The sequence below is a fragment of the Spermophilus citellus genome (assembly GCF_964194105.1).
Source record: "Spermophilus citellus genome assembly, chromosome: 13".
Classification (NCBI taxonomy): Eukaryota; Metazoa; Chordata; class Mammalia; order Rodentia; family Sciuridae; genus Spermophilus; species Spermophilus citellus.
In genome coordinates, this window is record NC_138193.1 from 85,086,795 (window position 1) to 85,111,710 (window position 24,916).

The following is a 24,916-nucleotide window of genomic DNA, read 5'->3' on the forward strand; positions in this document are numbered from 1 at the left end:
ATCCAAGGAACACACTTGGAAAATAAAGATTAGTGGCAATAAGTAGAAGTAAACAGATACAAAAGGCTGAGCCTAATTCTGCTTTGGGAAAAGGAACACCTTTCTGCAGAAGAATGTGTAGAGCAGGTAGTGGATAAATAAAGTGTGTATTATGTAGGAGGGCCAGGTAGGAAGTTGTAACCTATACATGCAAAACCTCTGCATGTTTAAGGAATAGTGACTTAAATGCAGTAGAGCTTAGGGTACCTGTATTAGAGTTACAGACAAGAAGCTGGAGAATAAACATGAGCTGATAGTGCAGAGTTTATTATCAAGGGAGTCAAGCATTTCAAAAATTTGAGAGATCAAGTACCATGAAGACGAAAATAGGCCAGAGGTTTTCATACATAGTATGATTAATTGCATATATAATGAGGTTTTGTTTTGTTTGTACTGGTATAGGACCCAGGGGCACTTTACTAATGAGTTACATCCCCAGTCCTTTTTATTTTTTACTTTGAGATAGGATCTTGCTAAATTGTTGAGGTTGATCTCAAACTTGGAATCCTCCTGCCTTGGCCTCCGAAATCGCTGGGATTATAGACGTGGTGCCTCAGGATGAGAAATTCGTTTATAATATGATGAAGGCAAGAGCCATTAGAAATGAGTGGATAGAACTAGACTTAAATTTAGTGGAAGGACTTGAAAGAAGAAAAAGATGGTTTCTGGGTTACATTTCCTAAAAATAGAGATTTGAGTATAAAAGAGAAATTTGACAGCCTCAATCTGGCCATGATGGTGGATGGGGGGATTCTACTGATGTACATGTGAGCTCATTAACATAGTTTCTTTTTGAGTTAGTCTTGAAACACAAGCTTTGACAATTCTCTTTCCCAAGGTTAATGTGTTTGTCTCCATATAGCATTCGTCCGTTTGTTATTTGTTGGCTTGATTGCTTTCCCCTCTGGGTGACAAACCCGGTGCCCTACTCTAATTCAGCCCCAGATTTAGATACTAGTACAGTGCTTGATGAGTTATGAAAATACCATTAATGAAGCACAGATAATGAACTGCTGCTTGTCTCAAAGCCTCTGGGAAGTTTGCTGGAAAGCTATTTCCACAAAAGGTATGACCGAAGATAATGACTAATGACAAAGAGCCTTGCCACCGGTGGCTGCCCACGCAGGGAAGCGGAGTAATCAGCCTTCACCTAGGTTAATTGGGGGGCCTGGGTGCTTTGGGAAGGAGCAGGACTGAGCATGATCTCGCTGTCAAAAGTTGTGACACGTTTCCTGGCCGCTCCCTGTCTCGCTGCGCCCATGGCCCAGAGATTACCCACCGAGACCTGGAGAGGGCGACCCGGCCGCGGGCGCCTGGGGAACCGCTGCGGAAGCCGCCCGCCCCACGCGGCCTGAGCGTCGCGGTTGCCCGGGCGACGCCGCCGCGGCTCAGCTCGCTGGGGATTGCTGCGCCGCCGGCGGCCTGCTCCGAGCGACCTGCACTGGCCCCGGCTGTCCGGGCGACTGCGTGGCCGACGCCCGGCCGGCGCCGTAAGTGCGGATCCCCGCGACTGGCGGGACCTGGGTCGCCGGCGGAGAAAGAGGTGGGGTCTGGGTGGAGGCTCCCAGCGGAGGATCGAGGAAGAGGAGAGGGCTGCCTTCCCCTTCCCGGCCTCTGGAAGACCAATGGAGGGCAGGGATTGAGGGGAGGAAGCGACAGGTGGCTCCCGGCCTCGCACGACCAGCCTGGTGCGGGGCTGGGGACGTCCCTGGGCAGGGGATGTGCGGTCGGCGGGGAGGGGCTGCGGGAGGGCGCGCGGAAGGCGGGCCGAGGGAGACCGGGTGGCCGCCCCCATGGGAGGCGTCCCCAGAGGAAGGCCGAGGCGAACCCCTACGTGGATTGTGTAAATTCTGTGGTCCCCTGGTTTTCTGAGGATAGTTGTAATTAGTCCCATTATATTGTCACCAAGACAACTTTATAAATCCTTTGGGTTCTTTTGAAATGCAGTGACTCGGTATTGTTTTTATTATTATTATTATTATCATTATTATTATTATTTGCACTGGGAATTGAACATAGGTGTGCTCAACCACTTACCCACATCCCAGCCCTTTATTTACATATACATACATACCTCTGTGTGTGTGTGTGTGTGTGTGTGTGTGTGTGTAGAGATAGGTTCTCTCTAAGTTGCCTAGGGTCTCGCTAAATTGCGGAGACTGGCTTTGAATTCAGGATCCTCCTGCCTTAGCCTCCTAAGCCGCTGGGACTACAGGTGTATGCCACTGCGCCCGGCTTTTGGTATTATGTTTATAAGACAGGTGAGAATGATTCATAGCCCATTTTCCTGAGAAACGTATTAAATATAAATACACGTTTGGCTTCTTCATTAGAAACAAGAAAAACAACATAGCAGGTTGTGACTTTAGCTTATGAATCCCTAACTGGTCTCGCCTGACCTTTAAAAGCTCTCCTTTCTTCCATCACTCCTAAAGCCTCTGTTGAGTTTCCTGGAACATTTTAGTTTAGAAAAAATTTTTCCCCACTCTTTTCCTATTCTCCACTTCTCTTGGTGTATACTTAGGCTTATTTAAGCCCTCAGGGCTTGATCTGTTATACAATCATGGGAATGTTATACAATACATAATGGACCTCCAAGTGTTTTCTTGTTTCTATGTACTTCGTTTTGCAGATCTTTAAGGAAAATTTCTGAAGAATTTAATGATCCATTCAAGTATGTACCTACCTGTGGGTCTGTTTATCTTCATAATCACCAGTGGGTCCAAGACCATACCTGTCTTCGCCTTTGTACATAGAACTTCATTACTTGGTAAATGTTGAAGTCAGGAGGCCCTGTATAGCTCCAGTTGAAGGTCACTGGTAACTACAAACAATATTTTCAACCAGTTGCATCTATTTCCTGCCAATATCTATGTCACCATTTAATCTTGATTCCTGTGCAAGTATTGTAACAATAATCACAATGTACTAATTGCCCTTCCTTAAAACAAAGTCATTTTGTATATTCAGTAGAAAGTTTAGCAAATAAAACAATGCCAGGACTTTAAGAGAAGCCTACCATTTGACAGACTTGGGCTAACAGTGCAAGAACAATGTGGTGCATAATGTTTTAAAAAGGAGTAGGGGGAAGTCCTTAGTACAGCAGGTGAGCAGAGAAAGAGGCTGACAGTGGAGATGGCAGAAGACTAAGCAGAAAAGACATTGAGTTAGATATTTTTGAGGAAGGATGATGCTGGATCCTATTGATGTGGAGAAAGATCTTTTTGTTGTAACGTAAGCAGACATAAAGGAGTTAAATAAGACGGTTTAAAATAGGGTTTTTCAAACTTACAGAAAATAGGAAATGAACTCTCATCGAAGCTCATTAATTGTGTACATTTGGCTTCATTTGTTTTACTTCCGTTCTCTCCCTTGCTCACTTTCTTCTCTCTGAATATATTAATTTTCCTGCACCATTTGAGAATAAGTTGCAGTCATCATATCCCTTTCACTATTAAGTACTTTAGCATTTATTTCCTAAGAATTAGGCCTTTTTTTTAAACATGACCACAGTACAATTTACCAAAGTCAAGAAATTCAACATCCAACCACAGACAGTATTTTTGCCAATTATCCCTATATTATTATTATTATTAATTATCTTTCCCCATTCCAGAATCCAACTAATTCAGGATCGCACATTTCTTTTCATCTTTAGTTTCTTTAATTTGGAACACTATTTTGATCTTTGTCTTTCATGACTTTGACCTTTTTTTTAAGAGTACAGGCCAGTTATCTGTTGAATGTCCTTCAATCTGGTTATGTCTACTGCTTCCTCATAATTTGATTCAGGTTTTGCATTTTTGTCATAAATAACACAAAGATGTTACATCCTTCTCAGTGACACATTTGCCTTTTCTAGAAATATATTGGACACGGAATCATATAATATGTAGTTTTTTTTGTTTGGTTTCTTTCACTTACCATTATGTTCTAGAATTTTATTTTTGGTTTTTTAAAATATATATATATATTTAAAAAAATATTCATTCACATTATGGAATGGACAGTAGTTTATTCCTTTATATTACTGATGAGTATTTTACTGCATGGATGGTCCATATTTTGTTTATCCATCCGTCAAATGATAGATTGTTTTCAGTTTGACGTTCATGTGAATAACAGTACTATAAACGTGTCTACCTATCTTTGTGTAAACATAGTTTTTAATTTTCCTAGGATAAATACTGAGGAGTGAAATTACTGTTTATATTTGTTAAACTTATAAGACACCCAAACTGGTTTTTGCAATGGGACTGTGCCACTTTACATTCCCACCAATAATGTGTAAAAGTTCCAGTTTCTACACATCTTATCAATACTTGAATTTATCATTCTTTTGATTTTAGCATTTCTAATGAATTAGTGCTATCTTACTATGGTTTTAATTTATATTTCCGTAATTATGAATAGCATCCTTTTATGTGACTGTTAGATATTTATGTATCTGATTTGGTGAAATGTCTGTTCATGCATTTTATCCATTTCTAAATTGAGTTGTTTGACTTCTGTAGAGTTTTAAGTGTGCTTTATAAAATCTGGATATAAATCCTTCACCGTATATATGATTTGCTAATATTTCTCTTCCATCTGTGGCTTCTATTTTCCTTTTCTTAATGGAGCAAATTCTGAGAAGTGAAAGATTTTTAAATTTATTAATTCCATTTTATCAATTTTTTTCCTTTTGATTATCTTTTTGATGTCTTAGCTAAGAAATCTTAGCCTAAATGAAGGTCACAAAGATTTTTCTCCCATTTTTTTCCTAGAAGTTATATAGTTTTAGTTTTATCTTTTGTCTATTATTTACTTTTTGTTAATTTTGGCATACTGGAGCTGTAATATAGCTCAGTGATAGAGTACTTGCCAGCACCCAAGAGGTCTTGGATTCAATCCTGGTATAGCCAAAAAATAAATAAATAAGAAGGAGGAGGAGGAGGACAAGGAGACAATGATGACAACTGACCATTGCTATAGTTTTAATTTTTGTCCCCTCCAAACTCATGTTGAAATTTAACTACATTGTGGTGATGTTGGGGGAGGTAAGACCTTTAGGAGATATTTATGTCATGAGGGCTCCAAAGGATTGGTGCCATTATAAAAGGGTAAGTTCAGCCCCCTCTTGCTCTCGCCCTCCCACCATGTTTTTGGCACAGCATCCAGGCCTTCACCAGATGCTGGTGCCAAAGTACTTGGACTTCCCAGCCTCCAGAAATGTAAGCCAGTAAATTTCTGTTCATTGTAAATTACACAGTCTCAGGTATTCTGCAGCATAAAGTGGAGTAAAGCAACAATAAATAAGAGTCCATTGCTTGGCTCACTTTTATTTTCCACTGATATAGATGTCTGTTTTTAAGTCTATATCACACCTCTTGGTTTATCATAACCTTAAGACAGGTAATATAGCTCTTCCAAATTTTTTTTTTCTTTCCAAAGTTATCTTGACTGTTCAGGACCCTGTACATTCCCATATAAATTTAGACTCATCTTGTTAATTTCCATTTTTAAAATAACCTATGGGGATTTTTAAAGTTTTTTATTATCTATTTATTTATTTTTACATGATGCTGAGGATGGAACCAGTACCTCACATATGCTAGGCAAGTGTTCTACCACTAAGCCACAACCCTGGCCCTATGGGGGTTTTATGAGGATTGAATTTACTGTATAGTTAACTTTATAGTAACTCACATTTAGTTGAATTTTCTAATCCATGAACATGGTATTTTTTCTGTTTTTAAATTTATTCCTAAGGATTTTATTTTTATGTTGTTATGGATAGGATTGTTTTCTTAATTGTATTTTCATATTGTTTGTTGCCAGTAGGTAGAAACACAGTTGCCAGTAGATAGAAATAGTTTATTGTGATATACTGATTTTTCATCCTGTTATGTTGCAAACTTGGTCATCTGTTCTAATAATTTTTTTGTAAATTGATTAGTATTCTCTATATACAGTATCATGTCATTTACATTTTTCATTTCCAATCTATGTTTTTAATTTCTATTTTTGCCTTCTTGTACTGGCAAGAATTTACAATACAGTGTTAAAATGATGAAAGCAAACATCTTTTTCTCAATCTTAGGAGTAAAATATTTAGTCTTTCCCCATTAAACATGATATTAAATGTAAGCTTTTTACTAATGCCCTTGAAGAAGTTCCCTTGTATTTCTACTTTGTTGAGATATTTATTATGAGTGAGTGTTGGGTTTTGTCACTTTTTCTGTGTCTACTGAGATGATCAAACAATTTTGTCTTTTATTCTAGTCACATGATGTTTTACATTGATTTTCAGATATTAAACCAGCCTTGCATTTCCATTGTAACCATCGTATGTTTCTGAATTTATTTTGATAATTATTTTGTTGAGTATTGAGTTTATATTCATGAAAATGATGATCTGCAATAATGTGATTTTTTTTTTTTTTTTTGGTCTACTTCGTATCAGAGTGATATTGGCTGGATAGGTAGAATTCATCTCATACTGGGCTTTTCTTTGTGGATAGTTTTTTAATTACTTATTTGATTTTTTTACTTGTTATGGATATTCCCAGGTTTTCTATTTTTTCTTGAGTCCAGTTTGGTATTTTGTGTCTTTCTAGGCATTTATCCAACTATCTGACTAATTTAGTTGCATAAAATTGTTCATAATATACTCTTTTAATTTTTAAAAATTTCTCTAGAGATCCTAATTTTGATTAAGTTTTATTTCTCTTTTTTTCTTTTCCTCTTTTTTTTTTTGCTTAATCTATTCTAAAGATTCATCTATTTTATTGATCTTTCCAAAGAACCAATTTTCGTTTTATTTATTTCTTCCTATTATTTTTCTGATGAGGGTCAGTTATGAAGCATCTTGTTGTTGTTCCCTGGTAAGTGAATGGTTGTATTTTGCTGTTTTCAGAATATTCTTTCTGGTTGTCAGCAGTTTGTCTATGATGTGTCAGAGTATGAATCTCTTTGTGTTTATTCTATTTGGAATTTATTGACTTTTTGAATATGTAGATTAATGTTTTTCATTAAATTTGTTAAGTTTTGTCCATTATTTTTTTGAATATCTTTGCCCCTAAATCTCCCTTTCTTTCCGGGCATTTTATTGCATCTATGTTGGCACTATTGATTTTTGTCTTAGGAGTCTCTGAGCCTCTGATCATCTTCGGTCTCTTCTCTCTTTCATTTTGGTCATTTGCAAAACCAAAACACTGTTAGATAATACATTAGTCATGAGGGAATGATTTGCAAGTCCTTCTATTCAGGGTTCTCCTTTGACTTGCAAGATCCCAAACTTCTCCCTCTAGCTTCTTTTCCCTTCACTCTCTATGCTTGAACAGGTGCCTCTTCCTTCCCTCTTATTCTTCTCTGCCCTGAGAATGGTGCCACTCTGATGTCACCTCACTATACTTGTACCTTATGCTGCATTTTCTTTCCTAGGGGGTGATTTTGAATCTGTGTTAGGCCTCCTTTCTTTGCTTTTCCTTACAGCTTTTCCTGATCCAATCCCACTCCTATAGCTCTATGCAAAGACTTACAGTGAGCACAAGAGACATCTCTTCTAGAACTTGGGCTTTACCTTTCTATTTACATCTGTAGAAGTCTACTGTCTTCTTGTTATGTTGAAGGCATTGGATTTATGTGATCTTATTTGTTTCGATCTTATTTGTATAGCTTTGTGGATATATGAAGAGATTAAATTGAGTCAACAGTCATTATCTCAAGTTCCCTTCCACATGTATCTTGGCAAGTCATTTAGGTGAAATATGGAACATGTTTGTGAGCTTTGTATAAGAATAGAGGATAAGAAAGAAGATAGTTTGTTTAGAATGTACCAATTTTTAAAATTTTTATTTATTTATTTTTATGTGGTGCTGAGGATTGAACCTATTGTTTCACCTGTGCTAGGCAAGCACTCTACCACTGAGTTACATTCTAGCCCCAGTCCCCTAGAATGTACCAATTTTTAGGTGATTCTGCCCATTCATGCAGAGATGTTCATCAAGTAGTTAAATAGGTAGTTGGCTTGAACCACAGGAAAGAGATTAGGAATTGCTGCTTTTAAAAACTCTTTTTTTTTGATATATTTTTTTATTGTTGGTTGTTCAAAACATTACATAGTTCTTGATATATCATATTTCACACTTTGATTCAAGTGGGTTATGAACTCCCATTTTTACCCCGTATACAGATTGCAGAATCACATCAGTTACACATCCACGTTTTTACATATTGCCATACTAGTGACTGTTGTATTCTGCTACCTTTCCTATCCTCTACTATCCCCCCTCCCTTCCCCTCCCATCTTCTCTCTCTACCCCATCTACTGTAATTCATTTCTCTCCCTTGTTTTTTTTTCCCTTTCCCCTCACATCCTCTTATATATAATTCTGTATAACAATGAGGGTCTCCTTCCATTTCCATGCAATTTCCCTTCTCTCTCCTTTTCCCTCCCACCTCTCGTCCCTGTTTAATGTTCATCTTTTTCTCATACCATGTATTTCTTATGTGTTTGTTCGCCTGAATCTTCTCCTTTCAGAGGGAATAGAATATACTTTTAAAAAAATTGTAAAATAGTATGTTAGTAATCATTTGCCCAAACACTTTTCCCTACTGTATATTTTCATGGTAGCAAATGAGAGTAGATGATTGAGATAATCTATGGATGGAAAAGACAATATGAGTGAATTTTTAAAAATGTACATTCATTTGAAACAGAAATTTTACAGGTGTTTACTTCTTTAATATGATATTAATACCAAGACCTAGATAAAAATGGTTCTTCAAATTGTGCATTTTTGTGAAAGAACTGAGAGACAGTGTAAGTTGTGATTCAAATTGTGATCTTTGAAACCTGATTGGCTGGGCTCTAATTTTACATTAGCTTCCTGTGCTTCAGTTTTCTCATCTGCATAAGTGGATAAAATAACACTCACTTTGTAGAATGTTTGTGCAGATTATATGTAGACAGAACAATGCTTTTTCAGTGCTATTATAATAATTACTATTAGATTATATTAACAAGATTTGGCAGGATAAAGGGGTGAGATTTTTCAGATTCATTAAACTTTTTATATTTTTCATTTGGGGGCTTATTTATTTAATGATACCGGCTTTATTTGTCATTTAATGTTTAATTCAGTCACAAACATAATCAAAAATGGATGATGCAGGATAGAAAAATTGTTAAACACAGTGTTTCTCTAGAAATCACTATGAATATGAAAGCACTCAAAGAATCCGTCTACCTCCTTTTTTGTACAATATCATTATTTTCTTTGGGGACTAAGGATTAGTTCCCCATTCATATAAAAGCTGAGAGCAATAAATGATGGATGTCCTGGAAAGATTTTGTTATTTTTTAAAGCTGCTTTGTTAGCAGCCCACATTGTCTCTTTCATTCTCTCCACCAGGTGGGAGTCTAGCACTTTGTACCGTGTCTAGTCACCTAAGCCTTCCTAGTCATTGAGGCATTCCTGTAAGTTAGGAAGGAGAAAGTAAACACCAGTTTGGAGTATGAAATGTTCCTAAAGCTGGATTTTACAGCATTATATTTTAATCATTTACTTGAAGCCAATGAAAACAATAGGCTGGACAAGTTTCCTTCCCACAAATTTGTGTAATTTAACTGACCCATTATCAGAAATAATTCACGAAAATATTTGTGATAGGTGCAAGAACTACACAGGACCAAACTAACAAAACAGCATCCAGGTCTCTCCTTAGCAGCACATGTACAAATGACATCTAAGTATTTTTAAACGGGTTTAAATTAATCAATGAAAATCTTCGGCATGCCAGGAAAATTGTTTTTTTAACTGCAGGAATGTTGTCCTTTATAACCTGATTAAGGTTAGTCAATCTTATTTTCCAGGTGCAACATTTTATTGCAGTTCCATCAATATAATAATATAAGTGACCTTGACTATAATGGAAAAGTATGAAAAATTAGCTAAGATTGGAGAAGGGTCTTATGGAGTTGTGTTCAAGTGCAGAAACAAATCCTCTGGACAAGTAGTAGCTATTAAAAAATTCGTGGAATCTGAAGATGATCCTGTTGTTAAGAAAATAGCACTGAGAGAAATTCGCTTGTTGAAGGTAGGTTAACTCTCTCATACTATTCAAGGCATTAGGTGAAACATATATGCTAAACATTTTTAAAGTATTATTTCTTTTCCACTGGACTCAAATTCCTTTGCATCAGCAACTTTGAGAAATAAGTAGATCATCACCTTGAACTTTAACCATTCTGATGTTTATCTGATACATATTAGCACAGCTGTAGGTGGTTAAAATATTGAAGTACTTCCATTCTAGTGGGTAAACATCCACACCACCTAAGACTCCTTATCCTACTATTACTCCTCCCCCCAGCCCTTCTCTGGACATTGCCCCCGAATACTTTCCCAACCAACCAGCCACTAAAAGATCACCTCCTGGCACAGAGGGGCCCATGGGACTGCACTAGTGCCCCTTAGATATCAGTGTTGCTTGGTCCCCGCCTATATTGCCCTGGTCCTTATACTGAATATCACTCCCAGCAGTACATACACTTTACATAAAGGATTTTGTCATTATTGTTTTTACTCTGATAGAATTTGACATGTAAGATTCACAAGTTTTCAATGTTAAGATTTTTTCCTATCCTAAAAATCTTCCATTCGGGGAACTAGAAAGTCAGAACAGTGCTTCTCTGTTATGTAGAAGGAATCCCTTGGGGAATCTTGTTGAAATGGGGGATGGGGATCCAGGAGGGGGCCTGAGACTGCCTTTCTAACGAGCTCCCAGACAGCAGAGAGGCTGCTGGTTGGTGGGCATTGGCAACAACACCAGTGGTTACACATTAAGTAACAAGACCCTGTGATTTCAAGAACAACTAGCCTTGACTTTTGAACTGTGTCTTCTGTTTTTAGGAAAAACAAAACAGTAATCCAGTTTGAAAAGGGGAGATAATAATTACATTATCCCTCCTTCCAAATATCACTTGCATTAGGTGTCCCCAGTGAATACTTTATAGTGTTTTGTTTAAAATATAATTTGAAATACAGTTTTCAAAACAACCATGATGAAGAAAAAAAAAAAAATCACTCTTGCCACTTAGCCAGCAGAGGGCAGTGGTGAGCCAGCCAGGTCTAGCACCCAATTCTGGGCCAGGCTGCAGGGTGGGTCTGAACCAGGCAGTGTTGTTTTCCATTAAAAATAATGCTTTTACTCTTCTCCCTCTTCCTCCAAAGTCTTTTTTCTTTAAATTTTTTATTTGTTTTAATTAGTTTCATGTGACAGTACAATGACCTTGATATATCATACCCTCAAAAGTCTTAATAGGGTCAATGCTCAGCTGGTACCTTCTGAGTTACAAGTGCCCCAATTTGAGAATGTGCATTAATGTGAAAGGTAGCCATATTTCATCTCAGCTTGGTCTCAGAATGTACTTTTTCCTGCCTCTGGTATGTTGCACACCCAGGCATGCCTTGAACACACTCCTTCCATGGGAAATGAACCTTACTTTCCTCCCATACTCCTGGTATTTAAATTTTATTTTCCTCGTTCTCCTTTCTACCTGATTTTGTGGGTTTTGTGTGTGTGTGTGTGTGTGTGTGTGTGTGTGTGTTTTGTTGTTGTTGTTTGTGGTGCTAGGGATTGAACCCAGGGCCTTGTGCATGCTAGGCAAGCACTCTACCAACTGAGCTATGTCCCCAGCCCTCTACCTGTTTTACTTTGGGGAAATCACTGTTTGTTGGGGGTTATTAACTTCCTTTGCAAAGGATATATAAATTGCTGACCTACCCAGAGACAAGAGATTTGACCAGGTTCAACTTGGTCATCGCATAAAGCCATCTCATCTGTGAATCCCTTGCCCGCCTGTCAGGAAAAGCGCTTCACTTCCATTTTGTGGTTTTACTGCAATACAAATCAGCTGGCTCACCTGTGAGGTGCGGCTCCACTGTTTTTGGACCTTCTGCTCTTTTAGGCACTGGAACTCATAGAAAGCAAAAATATGCTCTAGGCACATTTTTAATGTCTAAGGTATTCTCATTTTGCAGATTGTTGAGCAGCAAACACAATTGTAGGGTAATTTTATTTTTTTCATTTTTAGTCAAGCCATACTTATAGATACAGACATAAAGGCTTGTATGTAAGACATACTTAGGATTCTCTACTGGACCTGCAAAATATTAATTGAGCTTCTATTATATGCAAAATATCTTGTTCTCTTTATATATTGTTCTGGGTAAATGCTATAGAGTTTGGAAAGTTGATTTGTCTACTATTCTGGGAAAATGACAAGGAAGATAAATTATAAATAGAAGAGATCATATATCCAGGTTTACATAGGACAGTCCTGGTTTATGGTGTTTGTCCCAATGTCCTGTCCAGTTAACATCCCCTTTCAAAAATGTCTTAGTAAGAATGCTAAATTATATGGTTGCCCTAGTTAAAGGCAGGGTGATCATGTATGCTGGTTTACCTGGGACAGTCCTGGCTTCTACTATTATACTGGATTAGATGATAAGTTTTATATTCACTCTAATGATGGATTATCCAACTTCATCATCCTTTTTCCTTTAGTTTACAATATTAAAAACAAAGGTTGCCTTGTGAAATGCTTCAGTTTGGGAATAAAATTAACACATAAAACATCTAAATATAAGGTGAAGAACAGAACCAAGGAATTGCTGGGAAATTTAGTGAATTTAAAACACAGACTAATTGGAAATCCCTGAAATAGGCAATTTAATCAGATTTAACATTGGGAATCCAGTATTTCTCAGAGCCAAAACTAGAATCCAAGCTGAGTTTAAATCCAGCTGACATTTATTTACATTAAGCCCATGGCAAAGTATAAGATAAGTGGGCACTGATGATTTTTTATAGTCTTTTACTCAATAATTCCATTTCCTCAATTGTTTATTCAGGTTATTTTATGACTTAGACATTTAGAGTTTCCATAAAATGCACAAAGTATTTTTTATTTTACTGCTTATATTTTAACTTATATGCTTTATTTGCTATCACTAGAAGGAGTCAAACAGTTTAGTTACCATCAATTACAGCTACTTTAGACAAATTCTTATATTTCTTTCTACTTTAAGTTTCTGTTATTCTAAGAGCAATTTCTTTTATAAGGATCTATAATAACTTCTGCACAAGAGATGCACACAAAAATAATTAGAAAGGCCTTGTGTTCTTAACATTGAAAGGGGTATGGAGAGAAACGGTTCCTAGAAACCCATCACTAAACTTTGTATTTCAATTCCTTTACAGCAATTAAAACATTCAAACCTTGTGAACCTCATTGAGGTGTTCAGGAGAAAAAGGAAAATGCATTTAGTTTTTGAATACTGTGATCATACACTTTTAAATGAGCTGGAAAGAAACCCAAAAGGGTAAGTACTCTAGAAATTGAAGTTCTATATGGCCATGTTTCATTCTGTGTGGAATTAATTATGGCAATTTCAAATCCCAGCCACTATTACCCCTTCTACAAAATGCATCTGGCTGCCCCTCTCCTCTCTCAGGATATGCTTAAAGGGCAATCAGATATCAACCTAGAGGAAATATAACTAACTAGGAAGATGAATCTGTAAATATAAATCACAATGCATTTTGAGACAATGCATTTTCAGCAAGTGAACCATGGATCAATTATAAAATTTATTTATATAATTCACTAGTAAGTTAAACGATAAAAAAATGTGATTTATAAAATTTGAAAATGTGAGATGTTGACAAATCCAACACTTTTTAAAAATATTTTTTTTTTAGTTATAGATGGACACAGTACCTTTATTTTATTTTTATGTGGTGCTAAGGATGGAACCCAGCCCCTCACACATGTGAGGCAAGCACTCTACCTCTGAGCTACAGCCCTAGCCCCAACACTTTTTGATTATTAAAAAAAAATTAAAACCTTAGCAACTAGAATTAAAAATGCTTTTTTGCACACACACACAAAAAAAAAAAAAAAAAAAAAAAACCTCTTCAAACAAATCTTACATTCAATGGTAAAGCACCAAAGGAACATCCATTAAATTGAGAAACAAGATAAGGATGTTGGTTGTCATGACTATAATTTAACATTCTGAGAACTGTAGTCAGTGGGATGCAATAAGAAAAATAAATATCACTTTTAGAAATGAGATAAGATTTTTACTATTTACATAATATTATTGTTACAAAATATGAGAGTGTCACCGAAAGTTATTAAAACTAAGGGAATTCAGTAAAGAATCCCTATTTTTGAGAGTCCACACTCAAAAATTAACAGTTTTCATATTAAATACCATGTTAGAAAATCTGGTGGAGAAGGATCCCTTTTCAAATATTAGCAGTGACAAAAAGCTTAGGAATGAAAAGATTTGCTTAAACTCTACTTAAAGACAACTACAAAACTAAGGAGGGCTGGGGTTGTGGCTCAGGGGTAGATCACACTGGGTTCAATCCTCAGCACCACATAAAAATAAATACATAAAATAATGGTATTGTGTCCATTTACAACTAAAAAAACTAAGGTACATAAAGAATTTTATTTAAATGAACATAGTTTCTAGATAAAAATATTCATTATTTTAACAATATTGCCTCCCCAATTTATTTACTAAATAAATTCTAATCAGAATTCTAATGGGATTTTTTTGAAACTTAAAGAAGTTAGACCAAATCAAGAAATATTTTAAAAAGAAGAAAAAAGAGAGTATTAACAGTTGAATTAAATCACAGTTGTTTTAGAGATTTCCTTTGACAAAAAAGCGCCATAAGCAAAACCCAAAAAGAAATGCCAAATTTGTTAAACTGCCATAATTAACAAATTTCATATATGAAAAAAGTAATGCCCAATTAGAAAAAAAATATACATTCAAAAATGTTTTAGTGAATATTGTGGACCTGTCAGATAAAGGTAGGAACACACAAACCAAAAAAGTAGCTTAATCTTGTGGAGCTTTCATTCTAGTAGACATGGAAAAGGAAACACGTTTTAAAAGGAGGAGGGGATGACCATTACATCCCCCCTCAAAAAAAAAAAAAGTTTACTCTCCCTATCAATCAAATAAATTAAAATGTTTATGGTGAAGGATCATTTTTCACCTATTAAATTTGGCAAAGATTCTTCAAAAATCATTATACTCAGTATTATCAACAATTAGGAAGGGCTGGGGTTGTGGCTCAGCGGTAGAGCACTCACCTAGCACATTCGAGGCCCTGGGTTTGAGCCTCAGCACCACATAAAAATAAATAAATAAAGGTATTATGTCCACCTACAACTAAAAAATAAATATTAAAAAAGAAATTAGGGAACCAGGCTTTCTCATTCACAGTTCAAGAGAGTGTAATTGGGAGAACAATTTGGCAGTGTGTATGAAGTTTTTTAAACTGTTTTTATTCTTCAATCAAGAAATTCCATTTAGAGAAATAAATGGTAATCAAATATTCAGATAGGGACAAATAGTTATACATATGGATATTCAATATATCATTATGTATAATAAAAATTGGCCTTGAGTTTTCTAATAAAAAATTGATGGGGAGGGGGGCCCGTCACTCAGTGGCAGAGCACTTGTGAGGCATATGTGAGGCGCTGGGTTCCGTCCTTAGCACCACATAAAAATAAACAAAATAAAGGCATTCTATCCATCTACAACTACAGAAAAAAAAAATTTTGAAAGAACTGATTAGGAAAAAAGGCAATGGGGAGATTCCATGAAAATAGATGGGAGATCAATCAATGGAGCAGAGGAGGGGGATTGAAGAAGAGGGAGTGGGGGGACAGGAAAAGGGAGGAACAGTGGAATGAAATTGGCCAAATCATGCTATGTCCATATGTAAGTAGACCACAGTGAATTTCACCTTTTATGTAATATCCATAGAGCACTAATTAAAGAAAACTATAAATAAATAAAAGGAAGACCACTGGAGTAAGGAAGGGGAACAGGGAGGGAAGGGAAAGGGGAAGCTGGAGACCACAGTGGGGCAGATCATATTCCATGCATGTATGATTATGTCAAAATGAACCCTAATAGTGTGTAGAACTATAATGCACTAATGAAGACATGGAAAAAATTGGTCATAGATGGGGGTGGAACTCAGTGGCAGAATGCTTGCCTGACATGCATAAGGCCCTGAGTTCAACCTCCAACAATAAATAAAAGGAGTGGGGGAATTAGTTACATGCATTTTGGTATATCCATACAATGGTACACTATTCATCTAGCCTGTGAGAAAGAATGCTGCATGCCAATCATGGTGGCACATGTTTGTAATCCCAGGAGGATTACTGTGGAGGCTGAAGCAGGAAGATCATGGGTTTGAGGCCAGCCTTAACAACATTGAAAGACCTATCTCCGGGCTGGGGTTGTGGCTCAGAGGTAGAGTGCTTGCCTACCATGCATGAGGCACCAGGTTCGATCCTCAGCACCATATAAAATAAAATAAAGATATTGTGTCCACGTTAAAAAAAAAAAAAAGAAAGAACTATCTCAAAAAAAAAAAGGCAAAAAAGAATAATGTAGAAGAATAGTTGGTGTCCTGGGGAAATGTTCATGAGTTGGTCTATGAAAAATGAGTTAATAGAGCAGAATGGTAAGTGTAATTGAAGTTAATTTTGAATTTTCTCAATATTCTAGTAAATGCATTTATATTATTTAAAATAAAATTGTAAAACAGTTAAAAGGTGAATTAATTCACAGTTCACTTTTGTTGGAGCTGGTAACAAGCCTGGCACATTCAACGAATAGTCGAAACTAACAGGACTTGGCTGGAAAATTTGTGTGGATGTAGTAGGAGATGAAGTTGGGGAGGTTAATAAAAGTGAAATCATCAAAAACCTGGTGGACCCCTAATAACAAGGTTGTTATTTATTCCAGAGAACGGGGGTTTACTGAGAACCCAGTTCATCTGGGGTAATGATAATGAAATCAAGTTAAAAAAATTATAACAAAGTAAAACAAATGCAGGGGGTTCTGAGGTGGGCATTAGATCTCTGCGGAGGGGCTAAGAGAGCCGTCTCTGGGCTGTGCAGGCTGAATTCCCGATGCCTTTACTTAACTTGTTTGGCCTTGAACTGAGATGTCTCATTTTCACTTTAAGGCCTTCATTATTGCTTTTAGTATTGTTTTCACACTCACCCAAAACATAATATTTAAACATGGAATCCATTGATTTCTTCTGGAGGTTTTATTTCTCTCCAAAACACTTTGGAAAAGGTTGTGTGTGCTGAGTGGTGTCACAGCGTGGTCTTCCTGGACTGAGCGCTGTGCAGCTCAACTCCTTTGGTAACTCTCTCTGCAAGATCAGTGTTCATTGTGCGTAGTTGTTACTTCATAGAGATGTTGCTTTGCCTACCTACCTTCTTGGAATCTGAGCTCACTGACCACTGTGACACTTCCAGTGAGAAGCCTATAAACACCCCTGCCATAGCAACAGCGCAGGGCTTCCCTATCAAATTCATCCATGCTTGATTCCATATCATTGACACTAGAAATCCGGATTATAACAGCTTCTGAATGTTAGGCCCTGCCTAATTCCCCAGCTTCCCTGCTCCTGTATTCTCTTAGATCCTTCCCAGCGTCCCATTCCTACACGGATAAGGCCGTGGGCTACCCTTGCCAGTCCCTCCCTAAAACTGAAATCCATTTGCCTTCCTCTCTACCACTGTCAGCCTAATGTAAGTCACCAGATCTCACCAGATTACTGAATTAGCCTCCTAATTAATCTCCCTGTATCCACTTTGCCCCTGGAAATCCATTCACCCTACTGGATTGCTTTTTTGCTTGATTCCCCTCAGTGGCTTTGAATCTAGAGGAAAATACAAATTCCTTACCAAGCTCTAGGTCTGTGAGGCCTGCAGGACTTGAGAAACCTGAGCACATTCTCACTCATGCTCCAGCCAAGTTGGCCTCCTTGCTGGCCCCACGCTTCCTGTGCTGTCTCAGGACCTCTTCTGTCTTCGTGCAGGAGTTTCAGCCTCATTTATTGGCCTCATCTTTCAGATTCTCATCTCCTGGGCCCATGTGAATGTTTAAGCCCAGATATTTAGAGGACAGACTTCTCAAATCACTTATGGAATGACATTTCCCTTTCATATGGGAAAACCCAGAAGCAGCAATAATTTACCCAAAGTTATAAAGCGAGGAGGTAGCACAGCTGGGATTTGAACTCTGGCAGCCTCTCCCAGGGCTCAAAATGGCTATACTCTCCTTTCTACCTCCTAACAAAATATTTAAATAATGTTGCTTAAGGCTGGGCCATAGGTAAAGTGGGGAGAAGGATAAAGTTATATCAGAATTCATTGGAGGAAACAGCACTAGACATTTCAAGTGGAAAGGGGTTTAATACTGAGAATTCAGTGCTTTCAGAATAATAAATAGGAGAACTGGAGTCAAGGACATGCCACCATAATTGTGATCCAAGATAAGGAAATTGCTCTGAGAAAAACACCTTCCTACATTGGTTTCTCCAAATATACTTCAGCCTCATGTGAAGGTATCTTGTCATTAGTGCCATAACTGAGGTACACACAGGCTGTCTCCTAACCCTATAAAACCAGCTACCTCTGCATAAATTCAAAAGTGACCTAAATATATGATTTAACTATCCAAATATGGTGAAATATTAAGTCTGTGTGAGGGATATAATTGAAGTATTATATAATTATGAAGGTTTTTTTAATTTAGAAAAATCCTTATAGTAGACAGTTTTCTTTTGAAACCCTTGTGTTTCCGGTTTTTTGAAATATGCAAACAACAATCCCATCTGCATCAACAGGATTGAAAGACAGACAATACACTGAGAAAAATATGTGCTGCATATATAATAGACTGATCTACACTGGGTCTTTGTAAATGAATAAGAAAAGAGTAAACAGAGCAGTCCAAAAATTGATAGAGGCCATGAAATGGAAATACACAAAAGAAGAACTGTAGTATCCAATAATCATAGGAAATTTATTCATCACTAAAAATTAATGAAAGGCAAATAAAAACCAAAATGAAATATCATTTTATTTTAACCACAGATTGGCAAACATAACATTGGCAAAACTAAACGTTGGCAAGACCATCAGGCAATGGGGACTTATCTGCACAGATGTTTGGTGGGAGTTTAAATGGGTATAACCTTCCTTAGAGAGAGGGTAGCTTGGCAGAGTATAAATGTGAAGGCATCATCACGGGACAGGGATGTGAGTCATGGAAAGACACCAACAGAAAAGTTAAAGTGAATGCAATCGCTAGAATTTGTAGAGATGGTTACATGAAGTAGACAGGTTTCCCAGGTCCCCAAGTCCCCCATGGAAATTACGACTGCCCGTAATATCTTCCAGTGTTTTCTACACAGAGCAATGATCACTGCCAGCCTCCCATTCTCATAGGATCTTTCCTCTCCCTGGCCTCTCTGGCTGTAAACCACCCCACTTACCAGATGCTCGGCCATTGCACCATGGATCCAGCATGTGCTTGAGTGTGTATCACCAAATGAGCTGAGTGAATTCAAAGTCCCTCTTCCAAATTTACCTTTTTCCCTGCAAAGCCAGGTGTCAGGTCTGCCTGAAGTTCTTCTCTACATGTGCCTATGATTAGTTCCAGAAATGCCATATTTTGGAATTTACTTTAAGAAGATAATTGTACAACTGCAACAAGATGGATGATTACAGATGTTCATGGAAGTGCTTCTGGAAATGAAAATTGGCTCGACCTAACTGCTCATCAATGGGGAATAAGTACATTATGATACATAAAATGAGTCCTCCTCAGCCACTAAAATATATGTGCACATGTTAAGATTTGTACCTCATTTCTGAAAGAAGCCAGGCAGTGAGGGTAGAATTGCAGAAGATAAATGGGTAATTAGGCAGGTGTCAGAAGACTTTGTGAATGTACTTTAAAATTTTTGAACCATTTGAATGTTTTTATTTAAAATTAAAGTTAAAAAGTAAATGTAGGCTGAACGTGGTGGTGCACACCTGTAATCTGAGCAACTCAGGAGGCTGAGGCAGGAGGATCACAAGTTTAAGGTCAACCTCAGCAACTTAGCAAAGCCCTAAATAACTTAGCAAAAACCTATCTCAAGATAAAAATAAAACAGAGTGGGGATGTAGCTTAGTGGAAAGCACCCCTGGGTTCAATTCCCAGGACCAGGAAAAAAAAAAGAGTAAATGCAGCAAAAGTCAGCCTCCATAAGTTATAGCAACTATTTTCATGTAACAGATTAGAGTTATACATTTTCATGATAAGCATGTATCATTTGACAGATGTAAAAATTTCAAACTACAAAAGAAAATTATTCATTCCATTTCTAGTCCCAGCCTTTGCTCCTGGAACCCCATGCCTGGCATTCTCAATTCCTTTTTAATTCTTTCCCCCAGAGTTGCTGATGGAGTGATCAAAAGTGTATTATGGCAAACACTTCAAGCTCTTAATTTCTGTCATAAACATAATGTAAGTAACATTTTCTAACATATTTATTAATATCTTCTTGATGACTCTTTTCTTCTAAACAGCTCAGGGATCTATCCAAAGATCTAAAGATAGAGGGAAAGAACCAAAAAAGCAAAACAAATGAAAGTTACAGATCTGAGGAAAAGGGATTCGATATCCATGGCCCTTTTCCAATTTCTCTAAGAATCATGTGACTAATTTCTCATGAATTAAAAGTTTGTATAAACTTCATGTTTCATTTTGCTGCAATACTAATGGTTCCCATGATTATTTTTAAATTGAGTTTTAAAATAATTTGTCAGGGTGTCAGCAATGTCACCCACCATGGCACTCAATTTTGTTTTTATTATTTCTCTTAAGTCTTTCATCAACACTTCCCCATCCCCTACCTTTTTTTTAAATTTAATTTTCCATGCCATTAATTTTTTAGAACCACAGTTTTCAAACTTGAGCAGGTATCAAAATGACCTGGAAAGGTGTGTTAGGCCTGAGAATGTGCACTTGTAACATTTCCCCAGATGATACTGAAGCAGCAGGTACGAGAACCACACTTTGGATACTGCTGTGTTATAGAAATAATTTTGGCCACCTGTTTCCTACATACAATTTAATTTGTTCTTTCCCCTGTATTTCCTATATGTGGGTATTTTTATCTAGAGCCTTGTCATATTTGGGCTCTGTATTTTTTAGACAAGAATATCACATTTGTGGTATGGTACACTTCTTTCTTTCTATTATTATTACTATTATTATTTTAGTTGTAGAAGGACACATTACCTTTATGTATTTATTTATTTTTATGTCGTGCTGAGGATCGATCCCAGTGCCTCACACATGCTAGGCAAGCGCTCTCCCACTGAGCCCCAGCCCCAGCCCGTGGTACACTTCTTATTGCATCATCATGAGGCACATAGTGGCTGGTTGTCCAGCTTCTGACAATGTTGATTCTGATCAGTGGGCTCCGGAGTTATGAGTTTGATCCATTCCATTGGCATTTGCCCTGTCAGCCTTTTCACCTGATGGTTTAGCATCCAGTGATGATGGTTGCCTGCATCTAGTATTTCATTAATGTTAAGAGATGTTAATTTTCCAATTCTGTTGTTTCTTCTGCATAATCATTGATTTATGAAAAATAACTTACCCTTACATACTCTGGCTATTGTAAAATACAGCAAGATGGATATGTGATGATTTCTTTTATGTGTCAATATTCAGAGTGATGAGTAAGTAGCTCAGCAACCTCCAATGATGGACCGTGACAGGCTTTCAGGGGAAGGTGGTGGGGCATCATTATAAACATGAATTTTTATATAGTTGATGTTTCCGATCCTTTGTAGTCATTGTTCTCTTAAATGCTCAAATTTTCCCATCTCAGGCCATTGGGCCCTTACTCAAATTGGATCCTGTACTAGAATGATAGCTTATAGAAGATATCTCTAGACCTTTTGAGTAAATGCCTAGACAAAGAGAGTGCTAAGGCACCATATGGTCAGTTTTGATGCCAGCAGAATGTCTACCATGGTAGTCGAGGATTGCAGAAAAATAAAATACAAGATCATGGAATTAAATGTCAGTACTTAGGGAAGCTTTCTTTAGTTTTAAGAAAATCAGTGACGTTTTCATTAGAATCAACCAAAAGCCTTCTATTGGAATGTAGAGAGATGCGTTCACAACATACAGAAACCTGTTTTTCGTGATGCAAATTGTGCTTTCAAATTTTTCATAAACATGTCACTGAATTGCCAGGCACAGTGGGCACAGCTGTAATCCCAGCAAGTCAGGAGGCTGAGGCAGGAGGATCACAAGTTCAGAGTCAGTCTCAGCAATTTAGAGAGACCCTCAATAACATAGTGAGATCCTATTGCAAAACAAAAATTTTAAAAGGGACTGAGGATGTAGCTTAGTTGTAAAGCATCCCTGGGTTTAATCCTCAGTACAAATAAAATAAAATACTGAATTGAATCCATATTTTTGTTGCTTTCTACTGTGCTATAGGAGATATCAAGTTCACCTAAGGTTGCAGCAGGAACTTTGTGGGTAGCTAAAATGTTGTTTTTTTTTTTAATACTATTCACTATAAGTGGTTGTGCCATATCCCCCTATATAACTTAACACTTTTCTGTGACCTAGAGTAATGAAACATGTGAGGCTGATTTGTCTTTGTCTCTTTAGTGCTTAGCATTGACCTTTTATATAAAAGGTACTCAGTGAATACTTGTTGAATAAATGGATGGATGAATTAGTCGTTCAATCAGTCTGATTGTCACTCACTATTGCCAGAGGACTCAAACATTATTATAGCTCAATGAGACTGCCATAGTTTCTCTGCTTGGAATAATACATTCTATATCTTAAACTTTAAAATATTGAAAACTTCCCATTGATAATCCATGATCTCTTTTAAAAATGGATAGTTTTTAGACAAAACTTTCCTCCTCCAAGATGAAAACTACTTCTGAACTTATGGATTTTCTTATGCAATGGTAAGCCTTTGTATATCCATCTTTTCCTTTTTAACTGTTAACTTAAATGCATGCAAAAGAAAAACTCTTACCAGGCATGGTGGCACACGCCTGTAGTCCCAGCAATTTGGGAGGCTGAGACCGGAGGATCTAGAGTTCAAAGCCAGCCTCAGCAAAAAGCAAGGTGCTAAGCAACTCAGCGAAGACCCTTTCTCTAAATAAAATACAAAATAGGGCTGGGAATGTATATCAGTTGTCGAGTGTCCCTGAGTTCAATTCCTGGTACCCAAAAGAAAAGAGAAAGAAAAACTCTTAAGTCGTATATAAGCTGTTACCATTATACACCTAAAACCTTTATAGTTTTTATTTTTAGAGGCACTCTAATGATGCTCTCAAAATTACAGAAAAGGCAATTTGACCCAGTAATATTGCTTTCACTCCCAAGGAGTGCACCTTATTATCTCCAGAGTCATGATCCTTAGCAAGACAATGGAGGTTAAAGCAGTAAGGGATTGAGGCCTTGCCACTTAATGGCTCATAGGGATCACTTGAGAGCTTGTCAGAAATGCAGAATCTCAGGCCCACTCCAATCTGCTGACTCAGAATATGCATTTTAACAAGAGCTCCAGATGATTGGTGTGCATATTAAATTTTGAGAAGTGCTGGATTTGAGAAAATACATACTTTGTTCTGTTTTACTTTCTAATACTGCCAGTGTGAGATAGCTGAAGTGATCCATTTAACTTCATTGTGAATCCATAGATCTTATATCTGATTCACTGTTAGAGAAGAAGAACTTTATTTCATGATAGCAAAACCACAGTGATATCTGAGACATGGAGGTGCCCAACTGCAGCATCCATCAGCATCTTGCTGATACCCATGGTGGGTCAGCAAGGAGGCATCTGTTTTCTCTCTCATGGCTAATGACCATCCACCCCCACAGCCTGGTCATAGAGAACCACCTTCTCAGCTTATAGAAAATTATTTATTGCTCAATCTGGCATATAAGAAGTAGTTACTGGAATGGATGCTTCCAGAAATTATTCTTTGAATTGAATGTCAGGTTTAAAATAACATTTTTTTCCTCTTTTTTGCCAGCTTGTGAACCAACAATAACTCAACCTGAGTATATAAAGGGCTGGGAATATAGCTCAGTTGGTACAGTGCTTGCCTCACATGCACAAGTCTGTGGGTTCAATCCTCAGCAACATACACACACACAAAAGATGCCTATTAAACCCAAGTTCATTAAAATTCTTCCGTAGAAGAAACTTGCATGTTTCTTCTTGTTTGGTGGAAAATAAGCTGATTGCAAGAGGTACTGCACAAAAGCTGGCCTGAAGAGAGCTTGTACAGAGCGTGGCTTTGCAGTAGAGAAGATGAAAGCTGTGTGTCTGAGTGTTTCTGTCCTCCATGCTCTGATTCTTACTGTTTCAATCATTTTTATTTATTTTTCTTTCTTCAATATTCTTATCATTTTATCAGTAGCTTCTCTTACCTATGGCTATATAAATAAATGTTTCTGTTTCTTTGGGACACACTAATATTTTGTTTGCCTTTTATATATTTGGATTGAAAAATACTTGCTATAAATTTCAACATGGTCTGCATTAGATCCAAAAAAAATATGTAAATAGGCCAACAAACAAATATCAATATAAGTACATTTACTTTGTAATGTCACACATACTCTAGAAACTCCAGAATTCTATATAAAGTCATTTGAGGGACATACCTGTTCTATAAATCACCAACTATTTTAAGTATTGCTGACTCAGAAAGTTAGTCTATGCCTGTAATCCCAGCAACTCACGGGCTGAGACAGGAGGATCACAAGAGGCTAGCCTCAGCAATTTATTGAGACCTTGCCTCAAAATAAAATTTTAAAAGGCTGGGGATGTAGTTTAGAGGTAGAGCAACTCTGGGATCAATCCCCAATACCACCAAAAAAAAGAAAAAAAAAGTGGCATATCAAAAATATTTTATTTTATTCTC

At 37.1% G+C, this 24,916-nt stretch overlaps 1 protein-coding gene across 1 annotated transcript in view; it reads left to right on the forward strand.

The window, feature by feature from the left end:
- Window positions 1-1,468: 1,468 nt before the first annotated feature.
- The window catches only part of CDKL4 (cyclin dependent kinase like 4), a gene marked incomplete at its 3' end in the record, with an annotated part of 43,573 nt that continues 20,125 nt past the window's right edge, over window positions 1,469-24,916 (forward strand). The window contains exons 1-4 of the mRNA XM_081265333.1: window positions 1,469-1,582; window positions 9,899-10,122; window positions 13,291-13,412; window positions 20,384-20,456. Coding sequence (XP_081121459.1) covers window positions 9,955-10,122; window positions 13,291-13,412; window positions 20,384-20,456 — 363 coding nt within the window. The 5' untranslated portion in view covers window positions 1,469-1,582; window positions 9,899-9,954. The remainder of the gene's footprint in view (window positions 1,583-9,898; window positions 10,123-13,290; window positions 13,413-20,383; window positions 20,457-24,916) is intronic.